The 13964-nt window shown below is 34.5% G+C and overlaps 4 protein-coding genes across 4 annotated transcripts; 1 reads left to right on the top strand and 3 right to left on the bottom strand.

Annotated features, from left to right (window-relative positions):
- Nucleotides 1–161: 161 nt before the first annotated feature.
- On the bottom strand, nt 162–1651 carry LOC107194253 (rhomboid-related protein 4-like). The gene is made up of 3 exons (XM_015583844.1): nt 1465–1651; nt 1154–1389; nt 162–1073 (listed from the first exon to the last, which is right to left on the bottom strand). The coding sequence occupies exons 2-3, from the start codon at nt 1274–1276 to the stop codon at nt 453–455; spliced, it is 744 nt and encodes a 247-aa protein (XP_015439330.1). The 5' UTR covers nt 1277–1389; nt 1465–1651; the 3' UTR covers nt 162–452.
- A 671-nt stretch (nt 1652–2322) lies between these two features.
- Nucleotides 2323–4498, bottom strand: LOC107194294 (F-box/LRR-repeat protein 7). The gene is made up of 2 exons (XM_015583897.1): nt 4226–4498; nt 2323–3961 (listed from the first exon to the last, which is right to left on the bottom strand). The coding sequence occupies exon 2, from the start codon at nt 3946–3948 to the stop codon at nt 2635–2637; it is 1314 nt and encodes a 437-aa protein (XP_015439383.1). The 5' UTR covers nt 3949–3961; nt 4226–4498; the 3' UTR covers nt 2323–2634.
- Nucleotides 4499–5547: 1049 nt separating this feature from the next.
- Nucleotides 5548–9657, top strand: LOC107194267 (phosphate carrier protein, mitochondrial). The gene is made up of 7 exons (XM_015583861.1): nt 5548–5637; nt 6198–6306; nt 6379–6543; nt 7858–8018; nt 8107–8343; nt 8671–8967; nt 9052–9657. The coding sequence occupies exons 1-7, from the start codon at nt 5557–5559 to the stop codon at nt 9277–9279; spliced, it is 1278 nt and encodes a 425-aa protein (XP_015439347.1). The 5' UTR covers nt 5548–5556; the 3' UTR covers nt 9280–9657.
- An 850-nt stretch (nt 9658–10507) lies between these two features.
- On the bottom strand, nt 10508–13391 carry LOC107194298 (prestin). Its single transcript, XM_015583902.1, has 10 exons — nt 13289–13391; nt 12941–13213; nt 12536–12714; nt 12305–12469; nt 12120–12224; nt 11919–12052; nt 11684–11846; nt 11399–11599; nt 11081–11329; nt 10508–11007 (listed from the first exon to the last, which is right to left on the bottom strand). The coding sequence occupies exons 1-10, from the start codon at nt 13389–13391 to the stop codon at nt 10570–10572; spliced, it is 2010 nt and encodes a 669-aa protein (XP_015439388.1). The 3' UTR covers nt 10508–10569.
- Between the last annotated feature and the right edge of the window lie 573 nt (nt 13392–13964).

Below are 13964 nucleotides of genomic sequence, written 5' to 3'. Positions count from 1 at the left end.
ATAGAAATTTAATTTATTATTTTATATAACATATATTGTTTGCAGTATAAAATAATTAAGAATGTAGTTTCATATCCTCTTTTATGTACATGTATATACAAGTATCCTTAGAAAAAATTTCACACCATTATATTGACTTAATTACATATTCAAGAGTCCAGCAAATTTGTTAATATGTACTTCCGTTTTTTTGTATTCAATTTATAATAAACTAAGTACTGAAGTTGTTTATAGGCTTCTTCAATTTTTTGGCATAGTGTAATATAATGTACGTACTGAGCACTGTGTTCTATTATCGCAATGGTGCCCAATTTTTTTCTTTACAGCTTGAGCCCCTGCCCGTGACGCAAATCCGCGTCAACGAGGCGCTAATGTGTTAGTTTGATAATAAATAAGAATATTTTAACATTTGTTAAATAACAACATCTTCAGTGTTTTCCCTTCTTAGAATATTACGTGAGAAATGAATTGCGTCTTCTGTAAAATTGTTCTTCATGTATAATGGGAGTACCAGTCAAAGTGTATACTATATTATCAATCATTACACCAATGAATGTATAACAGTACGAGCAACCCACTAAAATACCCCCAAGATGTCCAATAAGTGAAGATTGTGGTACCAAAAGATGAATTAAAATTAGTTCCACCCAAACAGCAATCTTACTAGGAACTCTAAAACCACCAACATCATGAATTCGATCCTGTTCTTCGCAAATTACAATTACTTTCAATGCGAATAAAACAGCAGAGAATCCGATAGCACATTGAGTATAATATGAATAATCCCCAGTTAATTGCGTCAAAGCATAGGCTAAGAATGCATACATGGCACTACATCCAAGTGTAAGAATACCCAATAAAAAAGTGAAGTTCATTGTTCCATACATAGGTTCTAAGTATGAGCCTTTTAAAATCAAAGATACCATATTGTAATACAAATGCATATCAGAACCATGCTCAAAACTTGATACTACAAAAGATTTCCAATTATGATGCTTAAATACTTTTAATGCAGATATGCATACTTCTTCCGCGTTCCAAGGAACTTTTAGCACACCAATATACAGAAGAACCTTGTAAAAGAAAGATTTGTTTTTTACATTGATTTATGATTCAATAATAATGTCAGTAAATTTGAAATACAGTTACTCACTTGACCAATGATTGCAGCCAAAGTGGCTGGTGGAATTTTATCAATGCCAAAATTTAATGCTTGCATACATAACAAATAAATGCCATATTGAAAGCCCTGTTGTCTTCTCTGTACAGGTCTCATGATAGTTATACAAATTCAACAATAGAATACTTTCTGTTAAACTTAAACTTCACTTGTACCTCTGTACCCTGCACCCTACCTCACGTGAACGTTCGAAATCAGCTTATTTCATGCTGCACTTAAAATTTAGAGGTTAGATTACTCAATAAAAGTCGAATATGATAGATATTTCACTATAAAGAACGTACATTGAACGCAAAATAGGCTTTACATTCATAAATTATTAATTAATAACGCTATCATACTTCTTCATTTGAAGTAAACGCATATTTCTAAGAATCAAACATACTGCCCCTTTTGACAAACGTAACAAACATACTCCACCAATCCCGTGAAACCACATGAAAAATTTATACAATATGACGTATCACTTTTTATATAAAGTGACGTCACACGATTAAGCGATGAACTCGTATTTAAATACATATATATACCTAGAATACTCTGACAAAACTCCCATGAGAGACGACAGACAAACTAATTCACGCACAATGTATTTTACATACAGGCATACTTACCATAAAATATATATACCACAGTACCATCTTTCGTCAGTGACACAAACATTCATACTGAGCAACACTGAGCATATACCCCATATGACCCCATATACATGCCACTGCCAGTATTTACCTGCTAGCGATCGGAAAAACCCTTTGTTATTCTGATCCACGACGCGCATTGACCGGGAAGACCTACACACCGTCAGTTGTGTATATATATATATAGCATTTTTTTTCTATGCCTATTTTGACTACAATTGGGCCACCGTTGAAGAATATTCGGAGAAACTATTAGTTTATATTTCTTATGGCGTAGAAGACTAATCTTCCAGTTATACACATCCTAATGTAATAAAGTCTAAATATTTTTATTTATAAAATAAATATACAAATTGCATAAAACGTTGAAAGATTACTTTCACGTATTACGTTATAAAATTAATAAATAGCAAGGGGTAATGTTTGGAAATTATATAACATATATGTATATGTATAAATGTGTGTAAATATATACAAATATATATGATATACGGTTACATGACTTACGGTATACGCTATATATGTATATATATTTTCACAATTGTTAGATAGTTGCTTTTTACAAAATGAGTGTCTATAGTTCTATTCAGGCACGGTGGTTCTGATAACTCGGTTCCTAGTTACATAGTTCTGCAGGATCAAATGAAACTGCTCGATCTCGAATTCTATGGAGCGAAATGATTCCGTGCGAATCCTAGGTAGGGCAACTGTGCAGCAGCTACCATCGTGTCTGATCAGGGCCAAAGACGGGTAACGAAACAAGAGTTGTTAATAAATAGATAGTAAATGGGGTAAGTAGAAAAGAATTTCGAGAAGTCAGCTTGAGAAACCAGGATTAGTGTGCTCTATAATGCACCTACGGCAATAACGCTTTACCGCCCGGTATCCGACCCATGTGACCCTAGGGCATTCGCCGATGTTCAGTTGCCTTAATCCTCGTACGTAGTAGGCCAGCGCTTCCAATCCAGCATCCGAGACTCGTTCGCAGCCACACAAGGATAATTTCTTGAGATTCGGACAGCCAGTGGAGAGGGCCTCAAGAGATGCATCGCCGATATCGCATTTCCCTATGTCTAAAGCTCTCAATCGTGGACATCCACGCGCCAAAGCTAACGTAGCGCAATCGCTAAGTGCTTCACAGCCACGAGCATTTAAGTACCTCAATTTGTAACAATGCCTGGCCACAACCAGAAGACCAATATCCGACACACGATCGCATTTTCCCACCGAAAAATAACGGAGTGACGGGCCGAGCCGCGCTGCCAATTCTCGCACACCGAAATCTGTAATTTTTAGGCAGTCAGAGACGGACAATTGTCTCAGACTGATACAGTAAGAAGAGATTGCTACGAGGCTGTCGTCAGTTATACGAACGCATCGCCGTAAGTACAAGCAACCAAGATGCGGCATGCGACAAAGCGTGCATATCAAGCCAGAATCTTCTACACCGTGACAGTCACTGAGATCGAGTGATTGCAATTGTAACGTTATATGACTGTATGCTTTAGTTACACTGACACATCCTGTAAGGTCAAATTCCTTCAAGTGTATACAATTATCTAAGATAGCAGTGACATTCGTGTCTGTGACGCGTCTAGAATGTCGAAGAACTAAGGAAGTTAAACTTAAAAACGGTAGCTGCGCGAATATTCCAGTCAGGCCAACAGCACCTTCCAGTACAAGACGACGAATGCACGTGTGACATCCTCGTCTGGTCAACGCGTTCAACGCGATAGTTGCGTTTTGGGGATATCGTACTTCGACTTCTTTCCAGAGAGATGGATGCCATGCTATTTCCCAAAGCCGTCTGCAGGTTTGGGCAACAGCACAAAGGTCTCTGGTACCTAGCCAATTGAATATTCTCAATAACAATGTATCATCCAGTTGGCATAGATCAGCCACATAGGTACATTTCTGTTGCAACAAGGTTTGTTGTCTGATAGGAATAGGTACAGCAGCAGATGAAGATGTTGATCGACAAGCGTTGTTGTCTAAAGTATGATATCCCAAGTCAATTGTATCAGAGTTTGGTCTGTATAGGCCCACTTTCTGAGATGAATATACAGTCTCCCTCTCAGAGCTGCTCTTTTCTCCAAAGGATGGAAGGAGTAATGGACACGATCCATCCATTCCATGCTCTGTTCTAAATTGTAAAAAATGATTATTTCTGATTTCAATCAATATACCTTATTAACTGCACTTATGTTATCAAATAACATTTCTGCTTTTTTATTTCAGCTCTAAGAAAGAGGTACACAAAAAATGAAAATTATTTTAGAAAAACAGCTCCAACTAAGGGGCTTAAATTTCGCGGGCATAGAAATAATCAATTGATTGATTTTCTTAATAAGTTAAAAAAATAATATAGTGCTTTGTATAACATGTATTTTTATAAACGTTTACTTACTAATGTGCGACGAACAGAAGAATTATCAACAATACATGACATTGCAAAGCAATATCGATCTATCTGCCACTGCCACCATTTTGATCTTACATTCCAGTTCTTGCAGCAGCTGAAAATCACAGCTGTTTCTTCTGTATGAATTAGAACATATTATCGTTATTGAATCTATTAAACAATATGCATTTTGCAAATGCAGTTGATTGTATACACGAAGAGAAAGACTAAAGTGAAAGTATCAAAATTTGATACACGATATAAGGCTCCAATACAGTCGATAAATCCCCACTTTTCAAATGAGTCCCTTTTAAGCCACTCTTTACGTTTCAGAGAGGCGCTATCTAGGATATAATACTCAAGCTATTGACTAGTTAGTTCGCGGTTCTTGACGCTAGATAGCCATATTTTCTCTGCATGTACTTACCCGTCGGTATGGTTTTTCTACCAGTTTCGCCATTTCGTCACGGATGACGCCATCAGTCAAATGAGCTAATTTCAGAGCACGTGAATCTTGCCATTATTTACACAATATTGTATGTATGTATATATATGTGTAAAATGCCGAACATTATTTAAACATACATTAATTGGATACTTCAAATGTGATTAAACCGTTTAATGAATAGATTTTGAATTCAACGCATCAACAAGTTGCCGCTTTTCTTTTTGCGATTTTTTTATCTTGAGTGAATTTGCTCACTGCAATCGTAAGTCATTAATCTTTAAACAGAAAAACGTATTCAATATGATTTTACGATGGATTACATTACTGTGTTTGTAAAAATCAGTAGAAGAAACAAGAAATTCTAAAAGAATGATTTGTTAGGTAACATGAAGATTATAATTTATAATCATTAATTTATTCATTATTCTTCATTGTTTCTAATTATTCTTTCACTTTATACGATATAACTCGAATGTTTGTTTTGATGTCGTTAATAAAAATATAAAATATACAGATTATGTGTCGCGTGTAAAGAACTGTAGGTTTCTCCACCAATCAGAAATGATCATGAGAAATCACGAATCACTGTGAAAAATTACCGTGATTGAGAACGAACGTGATCGAATCACGAGTGATTCACAAGTAGCAGTTCACATCATCTCTAGTGAGAACGTGAGGTCACGGAGCCCCCGGTGGAGGCGCCATAGACCCTGCACGGTGAGAGCGTGGGGTCACGGAGGCCCTGATGGAGGCGCCATTGATCACGTGGTGTGAGAGCGTGGGGTCGCGGAGCCCCCGGTGGAGGCGCCATAGATCCTGCACGGAGGCCCCGGTGGAGGCGCCTTTGATCACGTGGGCTGAGAATGTGGGGTAACGGAGCCCCCGAAACATGCTGAGAGACTCCGTGTATGTGACAAAGTGGGGCCATAGAATCCCCGGAGCATGCGCAAGAGACCCCGTGTATATGGATGTACGTACACATTTATTTATCATCTACAACTTACATTACGTATATCGTATATAGTTTATACATACGTTTATGTTTATATGTTTTATATTTTATATTAAATATTTAAATAAATATATAACGTATAGTATTATATTTTATTCTCTCTCAACGCAGAAACAACTGTTGTGTTGTGTGTCAAGGTTAGGAAAATATAATTCGATACAAGTAGGTATCGATACCTTCATACAGAAGTAGTTATGAATAAAAGTATCAATACCTTGGTGGTATCGATTCAAGCCTAATTCCACGGTCCCTTGCCATCTCGTTTGACTTGCCAAAAGCGAAATCGCAAAACTAATAGAAAATATAGAGCTACACAGAACGCAAAGAACATGCTTCCATAACAATAATAATCGTTGATCAAGAAACCTATGGACAAACCTTCTATCTAGAGCTTATTAATAACGTTTCTAACAGTTTCTAATACCAACCAAGAAAAACTGGGGGATTCAATTGTGATTCTCAGCCATCTAGTGGTAAACTAATTGGTAGTATCTCAGTATATTCGATATCTCATCTAGAAAATTCTAATCTGTGGATCATCTACTAAACGGATTCCGTTACCATCCGTTACTGAAGTCTCTGCCACTCTTTTTCCACAACGCGGAGGCGAGAGTCGTGCCTTTGAAGGTGTCGTAACTAGTAGTTTAAACTAATATAATTATTTCACAGAAATAAGTTACTCTTTAATGTTGTGCGCAGGTGAAGTGACAGAAAAAAGAAACATGTGGCCCTCAATATTGGACGTAGTCAAAACTAATCCATTCGGTGCACCTTTCGTGACAGCGAAATGTCAGGGGCAAAACGAGCTCTTACGGCCGTTGGTTAAAAATCGCAACATTGCGATGGCATCCGCTAATACTGGCGGTTAGTACTTTACAAATAATTCTTTTACTAAACAAAGTATGTGACAAACTTTGGTCTACAATTTATTATGAATTAACTATTCCAGCTTAACTGTACATGTCAGAAGTATCGTTTCTCATTGACACCTGCTTATTAAAGACAAATGTAGTTGGATAAATCAATAGAATTTCAGCAAAGTTTCAGTCAGATGAATGTTGTTACATAATCTAAGATATCATTCGCCCATTACCATTCGTAACGCCACAAGTTAAAATTTTTTAAATTTCTTATGGGATCAGAAAATTGATAATGTTTGCTTTAGAGGATCGTCGATTGTTAGATCACGATTTTGTCAAATTTTCTCATAATAAAATTATGTAACAAAGAAATAGATTTCATCGTATGGCATACAGTTACAAATTTATATGTATATATATACATATATATTTCGATTTATGTTTCTCTCAACATTTTTGTAATCGTTTTGTAGTACGTTATTTTAATTCTTAACGAAGACTTTTTATGAATGAGCAGAAGTCAGATTGCGACAGTGTTCTGTGTTCGATTCAGCGAAAAATTTTTTGATATTCAAGTATTCGCCGATCGAAGGGTTGCATAAGGGCAGCCATTTTGTTGAAAATAACGCGTTTGAATGTCGTCCGCGTAGCCTTGGTTGACATTCGATTAAAAATAATAGCGCATGGGTACGGTGGCCGCGACCAAGAAACCAATTAAAGATATCCTTGTGTACTTGAAAGGTTTATTATTGGATTAGAGCAAGGTGGTACGGTCATTCGTGCAGATCTTGATCCTCTGCCAGAATCGCATTCCGCACGTTGCTTCCAATGAACAGCTGATTGAATGAACCTGTGAATGCCATTTTTTTTACTTCTTCATTTCCACTTTATTTAATCAGCTACTAAAAAAGCCATTTGTTTGCATTTTTGTGCATATCACGTAAGAAATAATGTTAAAGAGTCTGACATTTGAAGAATGTTTGAGAACTTTTGTCATTCATAATGTATTTATATACATATACGTATAGCCACATAAAACTTGACACAATTGAATATTAAGCATTTTATAAACAATATTGTACTAAAATTATACATTTATTTACCTTTTTTATAGAGAAGCTTATTTTTTTTTTAAATATTATGATATATATATATATATAGTATATTTAGAATCATCTAAACAGCCATCCGTTTAGTTGATGACTCAGCATGTGAGTCACACACGTAAACAGTACAGACTGTTATGTAATAAGACGTAAGAAAGAATAGAGCAGATGGTACAATAGAAATGTTTTCCTTTTTTTTTTTCAATATATAGATAGCTGTGAGTTTGGATCAAATAAATATTTTCTGCTATGTGGTCTGGGAGGAATCTTGTCATGCGGTATTACTCATACCATGGTCACTCCTTTGGATTTGGTAAAATGCAGAATTCAAGTCGATCCAGAAAAGTACAAGTCTGTCTTCAAAGGATTCAAAGTAAGCAATACATTATTTTTAATGATAATGTCTTACTGCATACAAGTAAGAGAAAGAAATATTTTCATTTTTGTGTGTTTCTATTTAGGTGACATTGGCTGAAGATGGTGCTCGAGGTCTAGTAAGGGGATGGGCTCCAACATTCTTCGGTTATTCCATTCAAGGAATGTTCAAATTTGGTCTTTATGAAGTCTTCAAAGTACATTATTCAAATCTTGCTGGAGAGGAAAATGCTTATAATTATAGGACAACTTTATATCTAGTTTCTTCAGCATCTGCAGAATTCTTTGCTGACATTGGTTTAGCTCCATTCGAAGCTGCCAAAGTAACTATTGATTATTTTTTCCGTTTATACGTTTTTAAAAAGAGAGAACAGTTAGATCGATACTGTCCCTGTTACGATTTAAAAAACTTAACAGATACTACTCTTGTACTATCTGTGCATTCCTGTGACTACTCCTACATCCAAAACAAGACAGAATTGTTCTTTTGTTCCTCCACAATGTTCCTACTGATCCTCATCTTTGCCTCGTCATGTCCAATATCATACATATTGTAAGTTTCTACAAATAACTATTAATTTGGTTATTATCAAGTATACGATAATCTACATAATTTCTATTACATGGAGAATGACATTTTACTTGCACAGGTCAGGATTCAAACTATGCCAGGATTTGCAAATACTTTGAGAGAAGCACTCCCCAAGATATATGGCGATGAAGGCCTAGGAGGCTTTTACAAAGGGCTGGTACCTTTATGGCTTCGTCAAATTCCATACACAATGATGAAGTTCGCTTGCTTTGAGCGTACACTTGAGCTTTTGTACATGTATGTGGTTCCTAAACCGAGACAAGATTGCACAAAAGGTGAACAGTTGGTTGTTACCTTCGCGGCAGGTTATATCGCCGGTGTGTTCTGTGCGATTGTCTCGCATCCTGCTGACTCTGTGAGTATATTTTTTGTGAATGTGTAAATTAACTTTTGACAATGCTTTATGAATACGACATTCTTATGAATTCTGTTAATGCAGGTTGTATCGAAATTGAACCAAGAGAAGGGAGCATCGGCAATCAATGTTATGAAAAAACTTGGTTTCGGTGGTTTATGGAAGGGTCTTGGACCTAGGATTGTCATGATCGGTACATTGACTGGAGCACAGTGGTTCGTATACGATGCTGTGAAAGTATGGCTCCGTATGCCACGCCCGCCACCACCAGAGATGCCGGAGTCGCTCAAGAAGAAGCTTGGATTAGCTTAACTGCCACAGAATATGGATATTTTTAATTGAATTGAGCAACAGTTGTCGTTAGAAAGAAACACACACATAGCTAAATTACATAACTTCCTCATCAGTGCATTGTCGAACAATGTTTTTGCCATACAATTCGAATATTTATTCTGTAATACAGATGACAGCGCAGGTGCACTGTCTCGAAACTAGAAGTATTAATGTGCTACTAACGTAATTCATAATGAATTATCATCAACTGTGTGATTGTAAAGATAGTAGCACGTTTAACAAATAAAAAAAAGCAGAAATTCAATTGTAACAGTGAGTTACCTATTGTAACCAGAAACTGTTACTTTGTACATAGAGTGATCACTGTAAATAAATGATTTGTGATTGCTCGATTAACTCTGGTTCTTTTCTTTCTACATACCATTAACCAACAATATACAACAATTGTTGATTTCCATCATGCTTTATTAAAATCTTTGGAAGATAGTTCATGTATTGAATAATTTGCATACAATCTTTATACAAGTATGAATATATAAAAAAAAAATAATGCATCAGTAGTATCACAAGTCAGTGAGTTATATTTGCTACTGTACATACAAATATACTGCGTGTACTAAGTAGATGCTGTGTTAAGGATATATGCCTCCTGGCAGTATACACTTATTTAAGTATGAGTTTATGAGTGGAAAAAATCACTTTCGGACACTGGTTACATGTATTATACAGTACCTACTTATTGAAATTATGGTTACTAAATTAAGTCTACTTTTTTTATATCTGTCAAATTTGTCTTTTACCATTTACTTCGATCGAGAATGGTAGAATATATCATTTTAACGTGTTTCATCCTACTTCGTACAATTATTGTCATTTTGATGTAAGTATACATATAACATTTGAATAGCATTTGATAAAAACTGAATGAACAAGGTAGAAATCGTAAGAAATACACACATGTTCGTAAACAGTTCACCTTCCATTACTTTCATATTTACTTCTACTTCTTTGTATAATTTAAGAAAAAATAGCAATTCCCTATACTTCAATTGTTTAGAAATATAAAGTCTTCATTGTATATCTTCGTTACAAATTCAAAATTTGCATTAACACTAAACGCATACCGATGTTATAAAATTCCTAACAATATCACATAAACAGAAACAATTGTGAAAACACAAAAATACATTCAGACACACGTTTGCATTGTCGATAAAATAAGTACAACTGTGTGTGCGTGCGTGCGTGCGTGCGTGCGTGCGTGCGTGCGTGCGTGCGTGCGTGCGTGCGTGTGTGTGTGTGTGTACATTATCTCATGTGAAGTTCTTTTTCTAAGTATATTTTCGCGTCATGTATCGTCGGGAAAATCTTAAATGTGAGTTTACTGTGCAAATACAGATCACATTTTTCTATCGTTTCAAAAATGGGACTTGTACAATGTGCAAGGTAAAAGTGAACACCAATTTCATCGAACGCTGTTATAATCGAGTGCAATGTGAATACGCCGCTAGAGTCGATATAACTTAAGGCGCTCATGTCCATAATTACACAACGTAATTCCTCTTTGTCTTCTGAATAATGTGTATCCATGTAAATGCCCTTCTCTCTTAGTTTCTGTTTATGATCCATGACTTTGTGCGGATTCACTCCAATTATTCTGTACAATTCTGACTTAAAATAATTAGAATTTGCAAAGTTTAGAGTACCAGAATACTGAAAAATTTTCAATTCAGGAATTTCCACAGCCTAAAAATTATGTAAAAATATATATTAAAAGTGCAATATTACCCTTACTCACTAATTATGAAGAGTGACATACCGCCTTGTATCTACTCAAATCCAAATACAAATCCGTATTTGGTATATGCCCGAGTAAACAAGTGTAAGGTCTAATAGTTTGCAATAGAATAATTCCAAGTGACATTATAATCCCAAGAAGTAAACCAACGTCAATATTTACTATTACAACCATCAAGAATGTAACAATCCAAATTAGTGCATCGTATTTATTTAATTTCCAAAATTTTTTCACCTGAGTGGCCTGCTGAAACATTCCTTTCAAAGCTACCTAAAAAAGAAGACAGGTCTGAGTAGACTTTCTTCGTATAGTAACTTACAACAATATTCTTATACTTACTACAATGATCGACGCTAGAACGCATCTTGGTAAGGGTTCAAAAAACGGACCAATCCACAAAAGAATAGTCAATAATATCAAGCAAGAGACAACACTAGCTATTTGTGTTCGACCACCAACAGTTTGTTGAATTAACGATCTACTTAAAGACGCTGACACTGGCATACATGAGAAGAACGATCCAAAGACATTACTTAAGCCCTATAATTGTATTTTGAAGTTATATGTAACAGCTTAAATAGACATATTTTCAAAGGCAGAGTATATTAAAAATTATTTTCTTACCATTGCAAGAAGTTCTTGATTTGAATTAATTTTATAATTAAGTTTTTGCGCGAATATCAGAGCCATTGATATAGTTATAGTGTATGACACCATAGTTATAGCAATGCTATCCAATGCTACAAGATGTAATAATTCAATTGTTGGTATCTCAGGTGCTGGAAGTCTGTCACATCATTAACTTTATAAAATAACAATCATATTGTCATAAAAGATATTAAATAAAATAATTACATACCCTGTTGGGATATCACCCACGTCTTGAATATTATATGTTTCAGATAAGCAAAAATATCTTGAAATTAAAGTTCCGCTTACAACTGCGATCAGTTCAATTGGTATTGGAATGCTACACTTCTTACTTGCCCATGGCTAATATTAAAACAGTTATAGGACAGTTATTCGCGTATATTTATAATGAAAAGATTACAATATTCACCTTTAAAAGTTCGTTGTTACAGATAAGCCCAATGATTGTTATTAACGATATAAACAAAGCAGCTAAATTTGTATTCTGTATCTCCTTAAAAATACTTATCAATGTCTGAAATTAAATTTTTTATTAATATATTATTGGTGAAACAATTTATTCAAAACGAATTCCTATCGATTCTGTTTACTTACAAAAATAAGTTTGAAGTATCCTTTCTGTTTTGGAATCTTTATACCTAACAGGTCTTTAATTTGGGATATTAAAACATAAACAGCTGCACCAGTTGTGAAACTGTTAATTAAAGGCTCGCTAAGTAACGTACTTATAATGCCTAAATGAAATATGTACATTACAATCTGAAAGAGAACAGAACATAGTTAGTAATTGACACTAAACACAGGAAAAGTTTATAGAAATATTACCTGATATATCCCAACCATCAATGTGACAGCTGTTGCTACTTGCATGGGTGTAAATGTATATGAATCTTCCCCAGGATGGTTGAGCATTAAACCCGTACCGTTTGTACTCATGTCATTATGTGGTTTTGTGTAAGTCATCACTGTTTTCCCAGTCATCAAGCAAACCACAGCAAAAGTTCCTGATGAGTGCCAATAATGTTTCATTGTTCTAGCTTGTCTAATAAGTTCTTATTAAAAGGAACTATGTGTAACTCTTCTGTAATAGAAGTAGTATTTTACTGAATGTACAAGAAACCAAGGTGTGAAACGTTAGAAAAGTTGATGCTGGCACTTTTTCCAAGACAATGAAAATCTTTTCTAGTTACTGATTTGTTAGAAAAATTTTAGCAGAAATATTTTCCATACCCATTGACACGTGTCTAGATGTACCAAAAAAGAAATATACTAAAACAGGAAAGAATGCCATATATATTCCCACTACTGGTGGTACATTTCCCAGCAATGCATAAGCCATGCCCTGAGGAATATGCATAATTGCTACAGTCAAACCAGAAATTATGTCAGATGTTATGGTTTTTTTCCATTGATACTCCCTCAACCAATTTACTGAAGGAATTGCAGATGTCAAGCATGTTCTCCAGCTTTTAGACCTCAAAATATTCATGGCATTTTCTGCAACTATAAGAATCAATGTTAATTTTAAGATAATAATAGGGTATATGTATCTTTAAAAAATGTTATTTCTTTATGCACCAGACATATGAGGCTTTTCATAATGATAATCTTTATTTAATGCTTCCTGTTCATAAATAGGTCTCTCTAAATGTATTTGTAACCATGCATCATGCTTTTCCATGTTGATAACAGTTAATAAAAAGTCATAAACTTTGTCCAGAGAGAAGTACTATTTAAGAATCTGATTAATTTACTGCTGGTTATCTGTAACAGATAATTATTTTTAGTATACAGTATTGTATTTCGAATTACATAAATTTACAGGTAAAAATATTACACATAATACAATACTATCTAAACATATGATATTTAAATAACTACAAATAAATACAAAATTTTTAAGATTAACATTTTTGTTTTGCTCAAAATAAGCATGTGTTATGTAATACACGGAAATATATATTACATTTGTTTCAGCATATATTTTATAAATCGTTAATGCAATTTACTGTATCAAGTCATTATAAAATATATTCTGCTATGATGTATTATTATTTTTATTCAAAGTCAAGAGTATTTGACACAGTTACTCGTGAAAATAAATTGAATTAATTAACCTTAAAGTATTTCTTGAAGTATATTTTTTGTCAACAACTTTGTTCAGTTCTAAACATATTTATCACCTCTTCTTCATCGACGTATCTTTTTTACGACAACTTCTTTTTATTACTAAAATACAAAAAAATTCTTATCA

Source organism: Dufourea novaeangliae, unplaced genomic scaffold (assembly GCF_001272555.1).
Source record: "Dufourea novaeangliae isolate 0120121106 unplaced genomic scaffold, ASM127255v1 scaffold28, whole genome shotgun sequence".
Classification (NCBI taxonomy): Eukaryota; Metazoa; Arthropoda; class Insecta; order Hymenoptera; family Halictidae; genus Dufourea; species Dufourea novaeangliae.
The sequence above is the reverse complement of the archived record's forward strand: the minus strand, read 5'-3'. Positions and strand labels throughout refer to the sequence as shown.

Coding starts and splice junctions, on each gene's coding strand:
- LOC107194253 (XM_015583844.1), bottom strand. CDS start 1,276: ATGAGACCTGTACAGAGAAGACAACAGGGCTTTCAATATGGCATTTAT. Junction 1,074..1,153: donor TGGCTGCAATCATTGGTCAA/GTGAGTAACTGT, acceptor TTCTTTTACAAG/GTTCTTCTGTATATTGGTGT.
- LOC107194294 (XM_015583897.1), bottom strand. CDS start 3,948: ATGGATGGATCGTGTCCATTACTCCTTCCATCCTTTGGAGAAAAGAGC.
- LOC107194267 (XM_015583861.1), top strand. CDS start 5,557: ATGCTGAGAGACTCCGTGTATGTGACAAAGTGGGGCCATAGAATCCCC. Junction 5,638..6,197: donor GAGACCCCGTGTATATGGAT/GTACGTACACAT, acceptor TATCTCATCTAG/AAAATTCTAATCTGTGGATC. Junction 8,019..8,106: donor CTGTCTTCAAAGGATTCAAA/GTAAGCAATACA, acceptor GTTTCTATTTAG/GTGACATTGGCTGAAGATGG.
- LOC107194298 (XM_015583902.1), bottom strand. CDS start 13,391: ATGGAAAAGCATGATGCATGGTTACAAATACATTTAGAGAGACCTATT. Junction 13,214..13,288: donor TGAAAAGCCTCATATGTCTG/GTGCATAAAGAA, acceptor TGATTCTTATAG/TTGCAGAAAATGCCATGAAT. Junction 12,470..12,535: donor TGATGGTTGGGATATATCAG/GTAATATTTCTA, acceptor GTTCTCTTTCAG/ATTGTAATGTACATATTTCA.